Source organism: Micropterus salmoides, unplaced genomic scaffold (genome assembly GCF_014851395.1).
Source record: "Micropterus salmoides isolate LMB-PRFRI ecotype aquatic unplaced genomic scaffold, ASM1485139v1 Ms_hic_scaffold_9, whole genome shotgun sequence".
In the NCBI taxonomy this organism is placed as follows: Eukaryota; Metazoa; Chordata; class Actinopteri; order Centrarchiformes; family Centrarchidae; genus Micropterus; species Micropterus salmoides.
The window spans coordinates 25,032,310-25,050,447 of record NW_024044681.1 but is presented as its reverse complement, the minus strand read 5'-3'; the positions used below and the strand labels follow the sequence as shown (position 1 = coordinate 25,050,447).

At 41.2% G+C, this 18,138-nt stretch overlaps 1 protein-coding gene across 4 annotated transcripts; it reads left to right on the top strand.

Annotated features, from left to right (window-relative positions):
• Positions 1–3,121: 3,121 nt before the first annotated feature.
• Positions 3,122–16,981, top strand: map7d2a (MAP7 domain containing 2a). 4 transcript variants are annotated; one of them, XM_038709138.1, is made up of 17 exons: positions 3,122–3,454; positions 5,356–5,448; positions 5,916–6,002; positions 6,115–6,192; positions 6,788–6,951; positions 7,109–7,199; positions 9,360–9,449; positions 11,398–11,504; positions 11,606–11,721; positions 11,854–12,233; positions 12,326–12,455; positions 12,536–12,716; positions 12,832–12,936; positions 13,045–13,095; positions 13,308–13,347; positions 14,121–14,772; positions 14,887–16,981. In XM_038709138.1, exons 1-17 carry the CDS (start codon positions 3,418–3,420, stop codon positions 15,143–15,145), a joined length of 2,661 nt encoding a protein of 886 aa, XP_038565066.1. In that variant the 5' UTR covers positions 3,122–3,417; the 3' UTR covers positions 15,146–16,981. The 4 variants fall into 4 exon arrangements, with proteins under 4 accessions (XP_038565066.1, XP_038565064.1, XP_038565063.1 ...); XM_038709136.1 differs by having other exon boundaries at positions 3,123–3,454; positions 5,916–6,011; positions 13,311–13,347; XM_038709135.1 differs by having other exon boundaries at positions 3,123–3,454; positions 5,916–6,011.
• The last annotated feature ends 1,157 nt before the right edge of the window (positions 16,982–18,138 follow it).

Sequence of the window (18,138 nt, the reverse complement as noted above, 5' to 3'; positions counted from 1 at the left end):
TGGCAGAAAATTGTGTCCTCTTACATTTAATCTTTTATGTATGTTCTTTTACTATTATTATTATTATTATTTATTGTGTTTTATCCTTAACCTTTCCTCTCCTATACTTCTTATGTTAGTCTGTCCACATTTACTAGGGTTTAGGTCAGAGCTGTGAGATTGTTTTATTGTTTTCCTCTCTTGTTGTTCCTCTCCTCTCCTGGAATGTTCATTCAAGGCCAAGAGAGGATCTCTGTTCCCCAAAACATAGAAACCTAGACTGTGTAAATGATGATGCATCCCTTTGCTTGGGGCCAGACGTTAGTGACTGTCTTAGGAGACAGAACCTCTGGTCCAGCTGATTTGTGTTGTAGTACTTCTCTGTTTATTCTCTATTGTTAAATAAATTCTTCAAAGACAACAGTTTGTTGTAACTCAATAATTTGCTCAGCCCCTCACCAGGAATATAATTTCCACGACACTTAATATTGACACTTGTCAAATTTAGTTTTAAGGATTTACCTCGGATTCAATTGGTGGTAGTGTTGTAGTACTCAAGACCGGTCCTTTTTGATGGTCTTGTACTCGGTCTTGTCTCGGTCTCGGATATTGAGGACTTGGGATTTTATTTCAAGACCAGTCAAGACCATAACTTTGGGAATATCAATAAATTGCTATTGCATTGTCTGATTTGTTAACATCCTAACTTTGATTGGAAGTAAAACATATTGCTTCAAATGCAACCAATAACGCTAATTAATGACGGTCACCCCTCCCTGCGATGCTTACGTTGATTTTAGCCCTTAGTGTTTGTATGTGGGTGTTTTAATAGGAATGTGGATCTTTCAGATCAATTTGAGAACTACCTATGATCTCATTCCACATTTTATTGCGTGCCATGCAATGCAGGGAACTGGTCTTAGTCTTGACTCGGTCTCGCCCTCCCTCGGTCTTGGTCTCGACTACTCTCAGCCCCTAAAAGTCTTGGTCTTGTCTCTGTCTCGATAAACTCTGGTCTTGGTCTTGACTTGGTCTCGGTTTGGGCGGTCTTGACTACAACACTAATTGGTGCATATTCTTAAATAGCCTACATGTATTATCTGAACCACAAAAATCCTGGGATTGGAAGTATTTCAACACAGGAGTAGAAGTTGTTTTTGGGACTGCAGGCAAAATGTAATACAGCTGTCCGTGTGCAGTCTGCAGTATGCAGTATGCACTTTAGTTGATGGGCACTTGGAGATGATATTAATTCACTCAATGCAGAGTAGAAAGAACGGGGAGGATATAGGGGCCCACAGCTCATTTTGCCCCAGGACCTTGATCCAGAGATATGACCACTGAAAAGGCTTTTACTGACCATGGTCAGATCTTCTACTTTGTACCAAATCGTCATAATGGTGAAAATGCGACCCTATCTAAATGTTATGGATTGGGTCACAAATGTTGATCTGTGTGCATCACTAACCCATATAGTTCAACCTGTGAGTCTTTATTTGTTTAATCTATGGCCCTCTCAGATTGATCTTTTCAAAAAAATTAAAAATTCTTTTGACAAGAGATTTAAAAGTGAGGTTGACTAATCAAGATTTCTATCAATTCTATAGTCTCAAAGTCTCAAATCAGATACTCGGATATGTCTAGTGCTACAGAGTAGGGGAGACAGGGGATGGTTGTAACAAGGGTCAGTTGTAACACATCTAATTCCTCCAATCAGGAACAAGTTACAAGTCACCTTATTCACACTGCACATGTATTTTTGTTATTGCATTGCCTGCTTTGTAGTTAAACTCATCAAACTTAAATCAGGTCCAGTGCAGTGAGGAATGCACAGAACTGTACATGGGGAAACCAAAAAACCACTACATAAACACATGGCTCAACACTGAAGGACTAACTCCTCAGGTCAAGACTCAGCAGTTTACTTACATCTGAAGGATAAAGGACACTCGTTTGAGGACCATCAGGTGCACAATTTAGACAGAGAGGATGGATGGTTTACGACACCACTTATCCTACAATGCTGTCCTTTCACCACTTCCCAGGAAACTTAACAAACGTTACCTCTTGGTCTCAGGTGGAGACACCCATGATGGTCGTTCAGGCTTGGCCACGGTGGCTCTAATGACCATAACAACTGTCGTTACAACAGCCAGGAGCACTAATGAACCAGCGGTATCGATGATCTTGGCAAACAACCCCACAGAGGTTTAGTAGCTGAGTTTCCCTACTGGTCATTTCACAACTGAAGAAGTCTCTTGGATGAGGGACAAAACGGCTTCTACTATCTTCATCCAAGTCCAGTTGCCCTTGACTTTAACCTTCTTTGGATAACTATGACCTGGATGACTGAGAACCTTCACAGACATCGTTAAAACCCACCCCTATAAATTATTTAGTTGTATTTATGTTTTCTTTTTTTCAATATGTTTCTGACATGGAATGTTTAATTGTTTTATTAATATGTTTAAATGTTAGTGTAAGACCTGTATTCTTCTCTGTGAGCCCATGAGGCCTGCTCTCCAGGACTGCCATATGTCTGTCACCGCTGTGATGGTGCCAGACAAACAAGCACCAACACACACACACTAATATTCAGTTGGTGCACATTTACACATTTTGTGGAACTGATAGTATTTTGTTCACTATTATGTCACTGTAACTGATAGTATATAAGACACTTGGACCCCCCCACCCCTCCCCCCACACACACAAATTATGTTAAAAAGCTTTCCATATTCTGTTTTTCTCATATTTCATATTACACAATATTACATTTCAGCCCTGGGTATGTTACAGCTAAGCCGGACTACGGGACAGGCCTACATTGTAAAATTGTACTCTTTGTGTCTGTCTGTCTGTTTTGTGAAAATAAGAGTTACACTATTTAATAGCACACACGTGACTTGTGTGTATCACTGGTTTAAAAGTGCTCCAAGAAACAGACAGAAAAATGTGACAGCCATCCCCGGTGTCCCATACTAATATCCCACATTTGACTGTGAACATGGTAGGCCTGTAAGTTGTAGCATTAGCATTAGTAGCAGCATTAAATCCAGCTAAATTTGGTTTGGACCTGGTTGAGCTGTGTGCAGAGAGGAAACTTCCTCCATCTAGTCTACATCAGGGCGGGCTTTATGCTGCGACGCACAGTGTGGTCGGTCGATAGTAAACTCCATTGTGTGCGCATCATAATCATCTCCGCTCCAGTCCAAGCATCTCTCTCCTCCGTCCACACAGGACCCTCCTATCCTGCCCATCATCTCCAGACTTTATAATGACCTTCAGGCCATCTGATTGAATGGTGTCCGGTTGTTTTTGGCCGCTGTGGCTGCGCTCATTGCTGCTGCTGTGGAGGGATACCTGTGCTGCATTGGCATAACTGCAGAGCGTTTCTGGTGACATTCATTAGGGTGATTTCTGCCTGTGACAGCCACCATGGCGAAAACAGCCACATCATCCAGTGCAATAACAGGTAAGCAAAGCTTGATGCAAGAGGTTGTTTAGCGGGTATTATCATGCTATCGCGCTCTGTTGTGTTTGCACCACGGTTTAAAGCAGACTCATGGATGACGCAACTGGCATTTTCATTGCTATGTGCGTGATGCGGGTCTGTGCAGCGATGATCCGGCTTCACTGTTTTTGTTTATTCGCTATCCACGATGTGCTGGCTGTTTCCACTAGGTGCAGGTATATAAGGTGCAGAGTAATAAATATAGATGGACACTTTTATTTTCCTTGGAAATAAACTCAAATTATTAGGCCTGGTGGGTTTTTTTTTAGCACGCGTGAAAGTGAGCCAAACAGAACTGGGGTCCTTCTTTGTGTCTTGTGTCTTCTTTCATTGTGTTATTTACATTTTCTCAAAAGGGGATATCGGCATTACAGATATGATAAGTGTCATGTCACTTTTAAGCAAAGTCAGGCCCGTGTACCCTTTTTTGTGGTGATGACGCGACTCAATCTGGTAAAAAGGTTCAAATGGGTGGAGAGAGGAAGGCTGGGTTGTTGCCTACACAGGAGGACAGACCCGTGGATTACTCTGTGTAATGTCTATAACCATCAAAAACCATTTTGTGATTCCTCTGTGGGTTGAAGGCTGGGACACTGTCTAGAGCAGGACGAAAATGGACTTTTCACATACTCCATGCCCTGAAAGAATCATCCCTGCAGGTCAATAATTACATTTGAAACAATTGTATGAGTGACTGTGCTATTCCAAAAAGGAGAAATAACTTGATCCTGTCATACTAGTTCATATTGAGAGTCTGCTGAAAATTTAATGCAAGGTGACTACTGGAGACATTTGTTATGTTGGTACTTTTACAAGTCTGACAATGCTGAATCCCCCCAAAAATGTCTTCATTTCCGTTTCAGCTCTTTGGCAACATCTTGATATCTTGTAGAAATTAGTTTATTTTTGCAGCCTCTATTTTTACAACGGCATGTTTTATGCTCAAGATTAATGCCTGTATGACAAAGAAATAAGAGTATGAGCGGTATTCTCATCAAAGCCATAAAAGCCACGATAAATACACCCCAGTTCATGAGAGGTAGGCTACCCCTGTAGCCACTGAAGAAATCAATATCATGTTGTCATGGAAAATGGAAAATTCTGAATGTTACAAGTTAAGCATGATGCGTGTCTACAGTAATATGAGCATAGAAGTTTATATCAAGTGAAATGCAGGCAGCTTCCTGTCTGACATAAGCCAAACCACATTTAAAAGGGACTCTGTGTTGTCTGCCAGGTTTCAGCACAATATAAAAGCCCTGACTGACTGAAAAGAGAGTAATTCCCTTGATCAAGTGAAGAAACTGACTGTGTTGGCATTTTAGCCTGCAACGCACATATTGATTGAGTGAATTTGTTAATTAAATTTTGTTTTAAGAGGCCACTCACTGTGTCAAGATTTAGATGTATAATTGTGTATATAAAATGTGTACATAGTGTACAGATAATTCTTATTTTTCATATTTCTATTATATGTTCTGGTATCTTGTGTGTTTTCTTATCTGTTGTGTTATGTTGGATCTGGAGCTGCTGTAACAAGTGAATTTCCCTGGTGTGGGATCATTAAAGTCTTATTATCTTATCTTATCTTAGTTATTTGGGTACTAATTCAAAATATTTTTATCTAATATATTTATTTTATTTGTTTATTTCAACTATAATACTAACTATATTGGCTTAACTATATTGGCTTCATTTTCATATATAAACTAAAAGAGGTGTCACATTTAGAATATTTATTTTAAGGTGTCATGACTCCACACATCTCTCCCCTTTTAGACACACACACACACACTCTGTGACTATAGTTTTTTGACTGATCTTACTGTTAAGATCAATATGGGGTTTTTTTTGTGCATCAGGTGAAAAGATGGCACCACCGTCCATCACTCTACTTCCTGACAAGAGATCTCCGACAAACGGTCATAGCTCTCCGGCCCGAACTGGAAAAACAAGTGAGTAATCCTCTCTGGCTTCTGCCAGGCAATTCACACTGAACTTCCAAGTGATTTAATCAGGATGAAAATCACTTACTACACAATGATGTGGGTTATTGAATGATTACTGGAGAAACATTATGTAATGCATAGTATGACTCTGTAGGCCTATACATGGAAAAATGTAGCTCAGCAACAGTAACCAAAAAAGAGGCATTCAGCATGTGTGGAGTGACTATCACACCAAGGACAGCTTCTTCCCCTCTCCTGCATATTGCTGCAGTTTGCTCTTGGCATGGGGCTACTTGACATTTTGCAACACAATGCGTTTAACACAGAGCAGCCACACGCAGAGCTGAAATGTGTCCCTCTGCTGGTATTAAAGCAGCGCTGCAGGTCAGTACTGTGCCACTGATGTCATTCCTCTTTAGATAAAGCTGAGTGTGGTCTCTTGCTCTCTCTCTCCTTTGTTATGATGATCCCAGCTCCGTCTAACATGGAGAAGAAGCCACACATAAACGGACATGCGTCTCCTTCACACTTAACAGCAAACATCAATAACAACCATGCAGGTAAACAAAGTAAGTCTCAAGGTTTGCTTCTATTAAACTGCCTTTTCTCTCTGCTTTAGCTTGGCTGCATTGTAAAATACTCTTTTTTCATACATCTTCATTCATCTTTCAGTCGTGGAGGGTTATATGAAGACGGATGACAGGATGCGATTGGCCAAAGAGAGACGTGAGGAGAGGGAGAGAAGTCTGGGTGGGTGATGTTCTGTTTGTTTTGGTACAAGTTCAAATAAAGTTCTTGTTCGTGCTGTGATTGTCCTTCAGTGCAGTTTCCCTGCAAAGTTTTTTCTCTCTACAGTTTAATTGGTTATGGAATGGCTTTGCTAGCCGATAGAAGATTTACTTTGAGTTCACTGGGCTTTTGATGTGATGAGCTTTGTCACTTCAGAGAACGTGACAGTAACATCGAATAGTCCAGTAAAGTAGGTCTCCCATTCACAGTTAATCCTGTAGCTCCTGCGGTTGCCTCATGATGACAAGGATTTCTATCTTCATGATAAGTCTTGCGTGTGGATTGACGGACACTTCACATATTCATTGGAACATATACAAGCTCACGTTATAATGACAAATTATGAGTGTTCAGTTAGAAGAATGAATACAAAAAAATGTCACATGATGCCAAATCAAAAACAAAAAAAGTGCACTATCATTACGTATAGATTGTATTCATCAAGTTGTTGATTTCTTGAATTGTATCCTGGACTCTACACAACCTTCTGAACAGCAAAAAGCCCCTGGCAACAACACTGGTCCACTGGCTCAAATCTTTTTTTCGTCTCTTTCAGCGGCCAGGGATCAGCTGATCAGGGAGAAGGAGCGCAGAGCTCGGCTGCAGTATGAACGCACAGTGGAGGAACGCTGGAGGCGGCTGGAGGAGCAGAGGCAGAAAGAGGAGTTCCGCAGAGCTGCAGTGGAGGAGAAGAGGAGGCAGCAGCTTGAGGAGGAGAGGGTCAGCTGATTTAACAAACAAACTAAAAAATCAACATCAGGATCTGTCTAATCTATAAATGCATTCTTGCCTATCTAGCTAATGTGTGGTTGTGTGTGTGCAAGATACATAAACACTTTCAGGTATAAAAATGACAGCTCTGCTTTGTTACGTTCAGGAGCGGCTGGAGGCCCTGATGAAACGCTCTCTGGAGCGAAGCCTTCAATTGGAGCAGAGGACCAAACGCTGGAGCAGAGGCTGCCCTGCAGGTAAGAACAGAGCTCATAGTTTTGTGAGATGTGAACAGAGATTGCTCTGGATAGCATGGATGGCAGAATGATCAAATGTGAGTGATCTGAAACTGAAAAGCAGCAGGATTTGTAAGTTGTGCTTTTGTTCAGAAGGATTGCATTTTGCTGTATTTCTGTGAGACACCATGACACAGTATGGGTGTGTATGTGTAGATTTGTGTATGTGAGTGAGTGTGTGTTAAAGAGAGCCTTTCTCTTGGCCTGATCATTGCAGACAGCCTGGCTACTGAAGTACTCATGAGCAGAAATGTGTTCCTGGTTTCCCACAGAGACAGGATGGAGTTACTTATGTGCACTGGTGTCTTTGTACCACGGAAATACATCTTTTTTAAAACTTTGGTGGATGATTGAAATACAGTTATGCTCAGAAGTTTGCATACCCTTGGATCATTTTTAATATAAATATACCATTTGTAAATAAAACATGAGTGAGCAGGCAGAACATGTATTTTACTTCTTTTGGGATTCAAATTGAACTGTAGGTCCTAACAGAATGGCACATTCATAAAACAAAACATATTTATATAAAACACACGGCTATAAAAAAAAAATAAAAATGAACCGACCCCTGTTCAAAAGCCTGCATACCCTTAGTTCTTAATCCTGTGTATTGCCACCTTTAGCATCAATGACAGCGTGGAGTCTTTTGTAATTGTTGTCAATGAGGCCCCGAATTCTTGCAGGTGGTATAGCTGCCCACTCATCTTGGCAGAATGCCTCCAGGTCATGCAGAGTCTTTGGTTGTCTTGCATGAACCGCACATTTGAGATCTCCCCAGAGTGGCTCGATGATATTAAGGTCAGGAGACTGTGATGGCCACTCCAGAACATTCACCTTTTTCTGCAGTAACTACTGGAGGGTCAACTTGGCCTTGTGCTTAGGGTCATTATAATGCTGGAAAATCCAAGAACGCAACTTCAGTGCAGAAGAATGCAAATTGTCTGCCAGTATTTTCTGATAACAAGCTGCATTCATCTTTCCATCAATTTTCACAAGACTTCCCGTGTCTTTAGTGCTCACACACCCCCAAAATATAAGTGAGCCACCACTATACTTCACAGTGGGGATGCTATTCTATTCACTATAGGCCTTGTAACCGCACTTTTTTGTGGCATTGGCACAGTACAGGCTTCTTTATGGCAACTCGTCCATGCAGCTCATTTTTGTTAAAGTATTGTCGTATTGTGCTCCTTGCAACAACCACTCCATCTTTTTCCAGAGCAGCCTGTATTTCTCCCGAGGTCACCCTGTGGATTTTCTTTGTATCCTGAACAATTCTTCTCGCAGTTTTGGCTTAAATCTTTCTTGGTCTACCTGACCTTGGCTTGGTATGGAGAGATCCTGGAATTTTCCCCTTCTTAATAAGTGATTGAACAGTACTGACTGGCATTTGCAAGGCTTTGGATATCTATTTATATCCTCTTCCATCTTTATAAAGTTCCAATACCTTGTTATGCAGGTCTTTTGACAGTTATTTTCTGCTCCCCATGGCTCAGTATCTAGCTTGCTCAATGCATCCATGTGAGAGCTAACAAACTCACTGACACTCACAGACACTTACTGCAATTTAAAAAGCCATAGGTGTGGGAAATTAACCTTTAATTGCCATTTTCACCTGTGTGTGTCACTTTGTGTCTGTAACAAGGCCAAACATTCAAGGTAAACTTTAGATCAGGGCGATTTGATTGATTTCTGTTATCATTATTATTTGAAAAGGAGCCAAACAACTATGTTAAAAGAAATGTGTTCACATGATCACTATCCTTAAATCAAATGTGATTAGTCATATTTTGAAAATCAATGCCAAAATTTCTGCCAGGGTATGCAAACTGTAATGAAAATGTAAAAATAACAATGAAATCATCTGCCTGCCACACTGGCTTTTATGATACCACCACTGGGGAATCACACAATTGGAAGTTTTCAACACCCACACATAATGGCTTTAAATCAAAACAAAACAATGACTGTTTAAGTTACGTTACTTCACGACATCCATGCTGGTATGTTAACTCCCATCCAGGTATCTACAGCTGGATAAGGAATTGCTCAGATAAACTGTTCATAACGCTCTGTCTGCTCACCTCTGCTCTGCTCTGCTCCGCCCGCTGCCTATAGGTGACAGTGAGAATGCCCCACTCCCTTTCTCTGCTGCCTCCGCCTTTTCCCATGGCATTGCCTCCCCCCTTCCTGCTGTCAGCGAATCTGGTAAAGTTAAGCCCCCGTTGCCCTCCCAAATGTATCTGGCCTCCTGTTCATCCAACAGTTACCATGTCTGTGTTTGTTTGCCTTTGGGTGGGCTGAAACCAAAAGGCAAATGTCTTCCTCCTGTGATGCATGTATGTAAAGCAGTTGTGTTGTTTGAACGAATGAGATATAATGTATGTCTGCAAAGTGGTCTGTATGTACTCCAGCCTTTGGTACGTTTGCTGTGTTTGTGGTCTGCTGCAGTGGCTTTTATTTTTGAGTTATCATCGCAAAAGACTGTGTGGAGGACTGTGAGACAGGCATCAGGGATGCAAATTAACAGGCAGATGTTATCAGTACAGGGGCTTTCACCAACACGTATCCAATCCATTTCCCCAAAATACTGGTTCTTATTATGATCTAACCTAATTTCCAGGCAGAGGTTGGACACATTTCCGTCTGCCTAATGTCCGGGAGGGACTTTCGTTCTTTCATCTCTTGTAGAGACGAACTCTGCTGACTGTAAGTGGATCACCACACAGGAAAAAAGGACAACAGGGAAATGCACTGGTATCAGCTATTTCAGAGACTGAGTCTTGTCGGCGGAAACATATTTTTTTCCTTTAATTCATCACCTTCATCTCAGTATTCCTATGTGACGTGTGTTTTAGTAACACTTGCGGTATGAATAACTCTCTCCTAATTTCCCTAGAAGTCAACCTCTGGATTAGTTTCCCGCAGATTAGTAACCTCTCAGTAATTACAAACACGCCGAAGAACAGTGGATCACATTGACTTGATGATCTCAAACACTGCAGTGGTATTGTATTTTCACAGTGTATATATGTGTTTGTCTCATTTTTGTTTTGATAACCTGGGATAGGCGTTTCAAAATGAAAGCAGCCAAGTGGCGCTGACTCCCGCTCCCTGGAGCAGACGGTTTTGGAGATTAATCGCACATGACCTAGAATAGAAATATGTGCACTAAAATAACCACAGATACAGTATAGGCATCCCACTGAGAGGGCTGCACTCTTTAGAGATTACTCTTTACAGAGGGTGACAGATGGGGGAGACGTTACAAGAGAAGACTATTTCTAGTGTTGTACGATGCATTCCACATTAATGCCTTTGCTTTTGTGATTGTGAGTTTGCACAACGTGTGTGTGTGTGTTTTCATTTGCTGTCGTTGTTCTGGTTGCGGCAATGGGGGGAGATGTTCGGAATCAGGTTCAAGGGTTAATGTTCACAGCCACTATGCTGGCATGTGTGTGTGCTGCATAGTAGCATACAGACTCGGGACATTAACGCCCCCCTATTATGTCCCTGACCCTGAATGATTCATACTAGCAGTTGAAAAACAAGGATGTGGTCAATATCCCTCAGTCAGGCCTAATCTAATATTGGGAAATCAGTGGCCTCTTTTTGGCAGAATCAAAACAAGAATGTGTCCCTCCACGTTTGTTTGTCAATTTCAGAAAATCCAATATACAGAAGAGCTGACGGGGAGTTGACTGGAAAAAGTTCATCATGCACTTTTACCTTTTGCTGTAAAACCTAAATGCAAAATTGTCAATGATGTATAACATCTGATGTGGAGAATATTTTCTAGATTTGAGCTGCAAGTTTTCTACCCAAACCAAAAGCTGATTACCATGACTTCAACCACTGAAAAGAAACATATCACACAGTGAAACATGGATGCCTACAGTACATCCCTAATACATTTCTTCCTGAAATTTTAGGTTGTTCTTAAAAAGCAGCATATTATTATATTAATTTGTTTTGCAGGATCATCTCTGACAACTGACTTTGGCTGCAAATGATGAGTCTGTAAGCTTCAGTTGGGTGCAGCACACACTGTCCAGTGAAGCCCTCCCTTACCCCCCAGCTACTGTATAAATATCCCTCTGTCACTTGTTATTTGCCATCATTTGATTTGATAAGCATCGTGTTTGTCATCATGCAGCGCCCTGCAGCCCTCACAGATCACCTTTCTGCAGCTCGCTGAACCCTGCAGATCACAACAGAGCTGGACTTCAGGGAGGCTCTCATTCCACTCCCAATACCCCCAAGGTCAGACCTCACACATGCTCACATGCTGTACCTTGACATACTTAGATAACATCTGTATGAATCCAACATTAATGGATAAAATACTCTGACATTGCTTACAGAAAGAGCGGCTGCGCAGGGACAGAAGAACTGCATCCCCCGGTTGTGGATCCCCTGCAAGAAGATCTGAATCCCCTGCTAGTATCACCAAGCAGTGGGCTTCCCCTACTACCTCCAAGTAAGATTATTTGTTTGGTGTTGAACTGAAAGGTGAAACGTGGCTGTCAGGTGGGATTTTGCTCTGACTTAAAGTTCATTTTTAAATTTCCTTTCCTGTCATGGAACACCAAACATCTCTATCTGTGTACAGGTTGGCATCTAAGATACGCGCCCAATCTCCTAACAACCATTACTCTCCTACAAGACATCGTCCAAACCTGTCAAGTGATGACAGGAAAGCAGAAGACAAGAAGGTGGAAAAACACAGTGAACAATCCAAAGATGAGACCGCAGGGATGAAGAATACCGACATCAACAGCACGAATCCATCTTCACAAGATGAGAAGAATGTGGTTAATACTGAAAGCACTAAATCCAGATCATCTAAAGGTGAAGCTTTTGATAGGCGTCTCAAAGGCGACACATCTGAAAAAAATCAGTCCCCTGACAGAAAGGCCCACATGTCTCCCAAAGTGGAATGCTCAGAGAGGAAGACACAGAGCAACACTGAGGACGGAGACAAGAAAAAAGGTAAACTTCATATAAAGTGTTTGTAACCCTACAGAAAGTCAAGTTGTAGTAACTTGGGTGATCTTACACCAGTCTTTATGTGTGTTTGACAGAATCAGGGAAGCTGGCGGCTGGCACAACAAATGCAGAGGAGGCTACTAGGTTGCTGGCAGAACGTAGGCGTCAGGCTCGAGCTCAGAAAGAACTGCACGAGAAAAAACGGGAACAGGAGGAAGAAGAAAGGTGAGTCCACTGATTAAACTGGGAATTTAAGACAGCATTAAAGAGTCTGGGTTTAATAAGTGTATGCACTTGCTGATCAGACTAAGGGAAGAGCAGCTGAGGAAGCAACTCCCACAGGAGCAGCGACAGCAGGAGGCAATGGCTCAACAAGTGAAGGAAAAGGTGAAAAATGAAGAAGATCCTCACAGTCTGAAACAAGAAGAAGAAAATCAAAAAAAGGAGGAGCAGGAGAAGGAACTACAGGCCCAGATTGACAAAGAGGCAAGAGATCAGTAGTGATTTAGATTTTTGAGTTCTTGTGAACCTTTGGCATATTGTAAAAATAATCTGTCTTACAGTTTCTGGTTACAAATAGATTTCCTCTTGATGTTAACAGAGAGAAAAAGCCAAAGTCCAGGCTCAGGAGGACTCAGAACGTCAGCGGCAAGATAGAGAACTGCAGGCGCAACAAGAAGAGGAGGAGAGGCAGCTAAGAAAAAAGGTTATAATTAAACTGAAAGGACAGTCCAAGCAATCATAGCATGCTGATTGATTGAATAAAGCACTTGAAAGTTTGCACAACTGATTAAATGTTGATGTGTTTTTGCAGAGAATTGAAGAGATCATGAAGAGAACTAGGAAGGGGGAAGCTGACTTGAAGGTACTGTAAGAGACCTTCTGTTCTCATACAGTAGTCCTGCTGCCTTTGCCTGCCGAATACGTGATCAGGATTTGTTTTTCCAACTTTAATTTGTTAAAACTCCAACTTTCTTGTTGTTATTTTTATTAAACTCTGTTGTTGGTGATACTTTGGTTTTGTGTCCTGATTACCACAAACATTGACTTGATCGTCTCTCTTCTGCATTGAATCAGAAGGAGGACCAGGTGGAGACGAAGCCCGTCTCAACACCAGGTTAGTGTGTTGATTAGTCGCCCCGCAAATACTTACGTTTGCTTGTCGTCCCTGCTGTGCCCCTCTCCCTCTGTATGCCATGCAGCTGTAAAAATGCAAACAGGGCATGCGTGGTGTATGATGTGATTCATTCATGATCTTATTTTGAGCATGCGCAGCAGTCATTTAAGTTGGCTTATGTGAAACCTCAGAGGGACAGATTTTTCCAACATTATTGGTCATGTCTTGCTATGTAGTAATTACATTGCTTTGGCTTTGGCTATTCAGAAGAGTGAACAGCTATGACCCTTGTCTATACCAGCTTAAGTCGAAATGAAAAGAACATAGGTTATTGTTTTTTCTTTTGCTTGTGCTTTGGGCGATACATTCACATTCTGTTTGGGTTGGAGGTGTGCGATATTTTCTGAAAAATGGAGCAGCAGCCAAGGACTTTATTCTTGGTGCTGATTGGGCACCTTTTACTGTAGAGCTGTGCCATGGGAGCTGACTGTAAAATTAGCTGCTCTTCAAAATGCCCTTGGAAGATTTATTCAGGAGCTGCTCTACACAGTGTGAGCTAGCACTTGGTTTGGACTGTTCACTGTTCTCAGCTCATTTGGGTTTTACAGTTGAGTTGAAGCAATATTTAGTCATCAGTTTGTCCAATAATACTAGTAATACGTGACATCCACCGTTACAGGATGACTCAAGTCAACTCAAATAAAATTCAGTTGATGTGAACTGGATAGTCCAAATAAAGTGAAGCCCACTGTGATGTTTTTTATTCTCCACAGGTGAAGTAAAGACTGTTCAAATTAATGCTCAGGCGAACGAGCAAGCAATCAAAAAGGTTGAGTTTCAGGTTAAAGAGCAGGTCACAGTCCAGGTCAACAAGAAGGAGTGTGCCCTGGTGAAGAAAGAAGCAGCAGAGGCACAGATGGACAGTCAGAAGAGTTTGCACATAAAAAACAACACTCATCAAGTGACACCAACACACAGTGTTCCTGACAAGAGACCTGACACCAAGCAAACCAGCGAAGAGCGCGACAGCCAACCTAACAGAGAGGGGAAAGCCTGTGCTCTCCAGCAGCAGAGAAGCGAGGCGGATGTGAATGTAAACAAGCAGCACAGAACAAATGTTAAAGACCAAATGAATAAAGGGCTGACAAAGCCGACAGCAGATGCCAAAGCCAACCAAAGGGAGGGTGGTATGATGAATGGAGCAGTGAAGGGGGAAGGAAGTGCCTTGAACGAGTGCCGCGAACAACAAAGCCTGCATGTGTCAGCAGCTGAGGGGAAAGCTAAAGGAGGGTCCCAGATGGTGGTTGTTAGACCCCCTGTGACACCCATGCCCGTGGGACACCTATCACCTCCAGTAATCAAGCTGGAGCCACTAAATGTGAAAGGCACAGGCTCTTGCGACGAGGTGCAGTCCATGGAGGTCAGGTGAGTCATCTGGTAACCTGGTATTATTATAGCAGTGCTGGACAACATTATTACATGCATGGTCTTCAAGAACACCAATGATACCTAACTGCTTTTTTTATTATTATATTTCAGCCCGGCTTCAAAGGAGGAACTGATTTCAATCCCAGACTTCTCGCCAGTCAACGAAATCCAGCACAGCAGCATGAGTAACACCCGAGCTCTTGAAGACCTGATGGACCTGACGGGCAGCGTCACCTATCCCAAACGGTCCTCTGAAGGCAACATGGGCGACTGCAACAAGAACCTCATTGAGGGTGTTGTTAGTCCCATGTCAGACTCAAAGCTCATTGGGATGTCGCCTCTGTCTTCAAATAAACTCAGCATCCAGTAGTCCATTAATCTTTCTCTTCTTCTCCCTCTCTCGCTTGCTATCTCTCTCTTATCCCTCTTGCTGTCTCACACTGTCACACACACACACACACACACACACACACACACACACACACACACACACACACACACAATGTCACATCGAGTATGTGCCCCCGCTACATTTATGGATATAGAGCCATAGAGATTGACTTTAAAAAACTGTAAACCATGACTTGCAATAGAAACCAAACATCTCCTATGTTCCAATCACATAGCAACTGTCCATTGAACTTATTTTACAAATATTTTGTTTAATCTTATGTGGACAACTGTGTGTGTGCATGTTGCACATGTGAAAGAGGGTCAGGGAGAGAAGGTGTGTCTGGATATGTGAAATAATGACAAAAAAGACAAATATCATGGTTATCAGGTTATAGAAGTTTAGAAAACTCAGTGTTGCTAATGTACAGTAAAAATCAATACTTTCCCCTGCATAGATTCCTCACTGGGTCCCAGTTCAGTCCCAGTAGTGGAGTAAAAAAGCCTGCTCAGAGCACTGATTACTGCATTTGTACAACTGACTTTCCACATGCCCTCTTAAGCATTTAAATCTAATTCAGTGTGTTGCTGGGAAAGGCATGACTTTTATTTTCATGATAGCCTAAATTTGAAAACTTCAGAAATTTCCTTTCTTGATAATGATATTCATGCACGTATTGATGATTGATTTGGCTGGAATTCTATGGATTTATCTGGCAAACTAAAATCCAGCAGGACTCTCAGGACCACTGCCGTCCTTCATTCCTCTTAACCCAGCGAGGTCTGATCATAAGATTGTTCACAGTTTTTATTTCAATGAGATAATTCCCTTTATTCTTTTTTTTTATCTTTAACTGGGGCTGTCTAACTGCACGTGAGTGAAGAGGTTTGATTCCAAAGCTGTCAACTTGAATGTTATTGCACATTTAAATGATAAACATATTAAATCATGACATCAACACAATATGATACATATACATAACTACATGTTTGTTGCAGACTAGAGTGAATCCCTAATTTCGACTCTATTGCAAATATACAGTAATTGCATTCATAAAAGCTTATTTCACTGGCAAGGCGCCCGTTTTTCAATGGTTCATAAAAATACTGACAGCTGAGCAACTTCATGTCATTTAAAGTTTTTTTGTAGGTGTGCCTTGCTTTGTAAAGTGTTTCCAAGGCACAGTGCTAATGAATGCATTCATCTATTAGACATACAGTAACATAATATGTAAGACTGAAGTACACTGGATGTGCAGGAATGTTTGCTTAACAATCAATTTGTGTACCCTGTACTGTAGCTATAAACATGCTGTGTGGTCCTGTAGGAATTATCCAGTGGGCTCCTTTAACTTCTTGAGCAGTTCATAAAATGACTAAGAATTGCAATTTATCATTTTCTGTGTCATGTCTAAATGTACTTTCAGTAGAGATGCCTTATGAGGGACTGATCGGTTACTGGGTTTTTGTGCTAAGTGTTTTAAAGTCCTCTGGCTGTGTATGTTTATCCCTTCTATTTGGCCACTGGGATTGTTGTGTGTGACCTGTAATACTTGAACCTTGGTTTGAAACCCATCATCTTCACCACACTGCAAACAGTTATGCCAACAGCTTATATACATTATTATGTCACTTATAAAGTGACATTTAGATTTGTGTTCCTCAGACAATATATACCCTGGCAAGACAGAGGCATTCTGAAATTGTCTTAAATGAAGTAGCCATTATAACATACAGTAGCCTATTTGAAAGTTAGGATTTGCTGTGTAGAGTTAGGGGACTGAGTATAAATAAATTATATATACAACCACCTCAAGAAGTATTCAAGTCTGCTCATACCCATTTTTCAATACAGTCTCTCGCGGTCAGCTTAACTTTTTAAGTTATGTAATTACTGTGGACATTGTGCATGTTTAGCATGGTCATAACAATGCTATCTGAAACAATAAAATTTAAAATTGGGTCTGTGTTATGTTTGTGTTTGTGTTTTTTTGTCTGTGCTATTAAGCAATTAATTCCTAACCCTAAAGAAGGGTAAAGCCAAAGGTTAGGCTACAGAAAACACATCAACAGGTATTGATTACATAAAAACACTAAAGAACATACAGACAGCTTTAAAGCTATTCTGTTCGCACTGTACAGCCATGCCATTTTATTTCACTTGCCAGAGCAGGAAAAGTAAAGTTAAAATAGGAATATAAGATTTTGCCATATTTATAATAAGGTTCATCAAGGAAAATGTGTCCCTATCATTCCTGCATTTTCCCAATTGAGAGAGAAAGCCGACTCTGGATTTAAAATGGATACACAGATCCTTAGAAAAACTTATACAGTTGGCAGTTCCAAAATAAATGAGTGACAGATTCATTACAGAAAACACAGCCAGTGCTAATAGTAACTAGAGGGGTAAAGTCTGTTAGTTAATTTAAAAGAAAACCCATTTTACTTGGGTAAGAGACAAACTTTTATGCAGCAAATATTAGAAATCAAATGATTTCAATAAATGGTAGGCCTAATAAGGAACCAACAATTCTTTATGAGTAAAAGGGAGATTACTTTCAGCGCTCCCTGTTGAAACGCTGACTCACTAATAAGACTTATGTATGTATTTTATACATAGACTGTGTAGGAGCCACCGGTAAGTCTCCCATGTGTTCTATGTTTATGTTCTCGTTCATATTATTCACTGCACTCAGATTGTAGATGGTGGGCGTGTCCACTGGGGTTTGGGCAGAAGTGATAGTGATGTATTTGTTTGCTTCAGCTGTTTTTTGGGGGCTTTGACAGAGAGAGGGGGTGAGCCTGGAAGCGAACATTTTCTGTTGACCGCACTCACACAGCAATTTTATGAATTGGTAACTGCAGTGCAGTTGTACTTTTATGTGTTGAAGTGTAATAAATGCTTGAACTTGGATCGTTGAGTGGAACTGAGTTTTTGCGCGTCGCAGTGTTTTCAGTCTCTCAGTGTTTAGT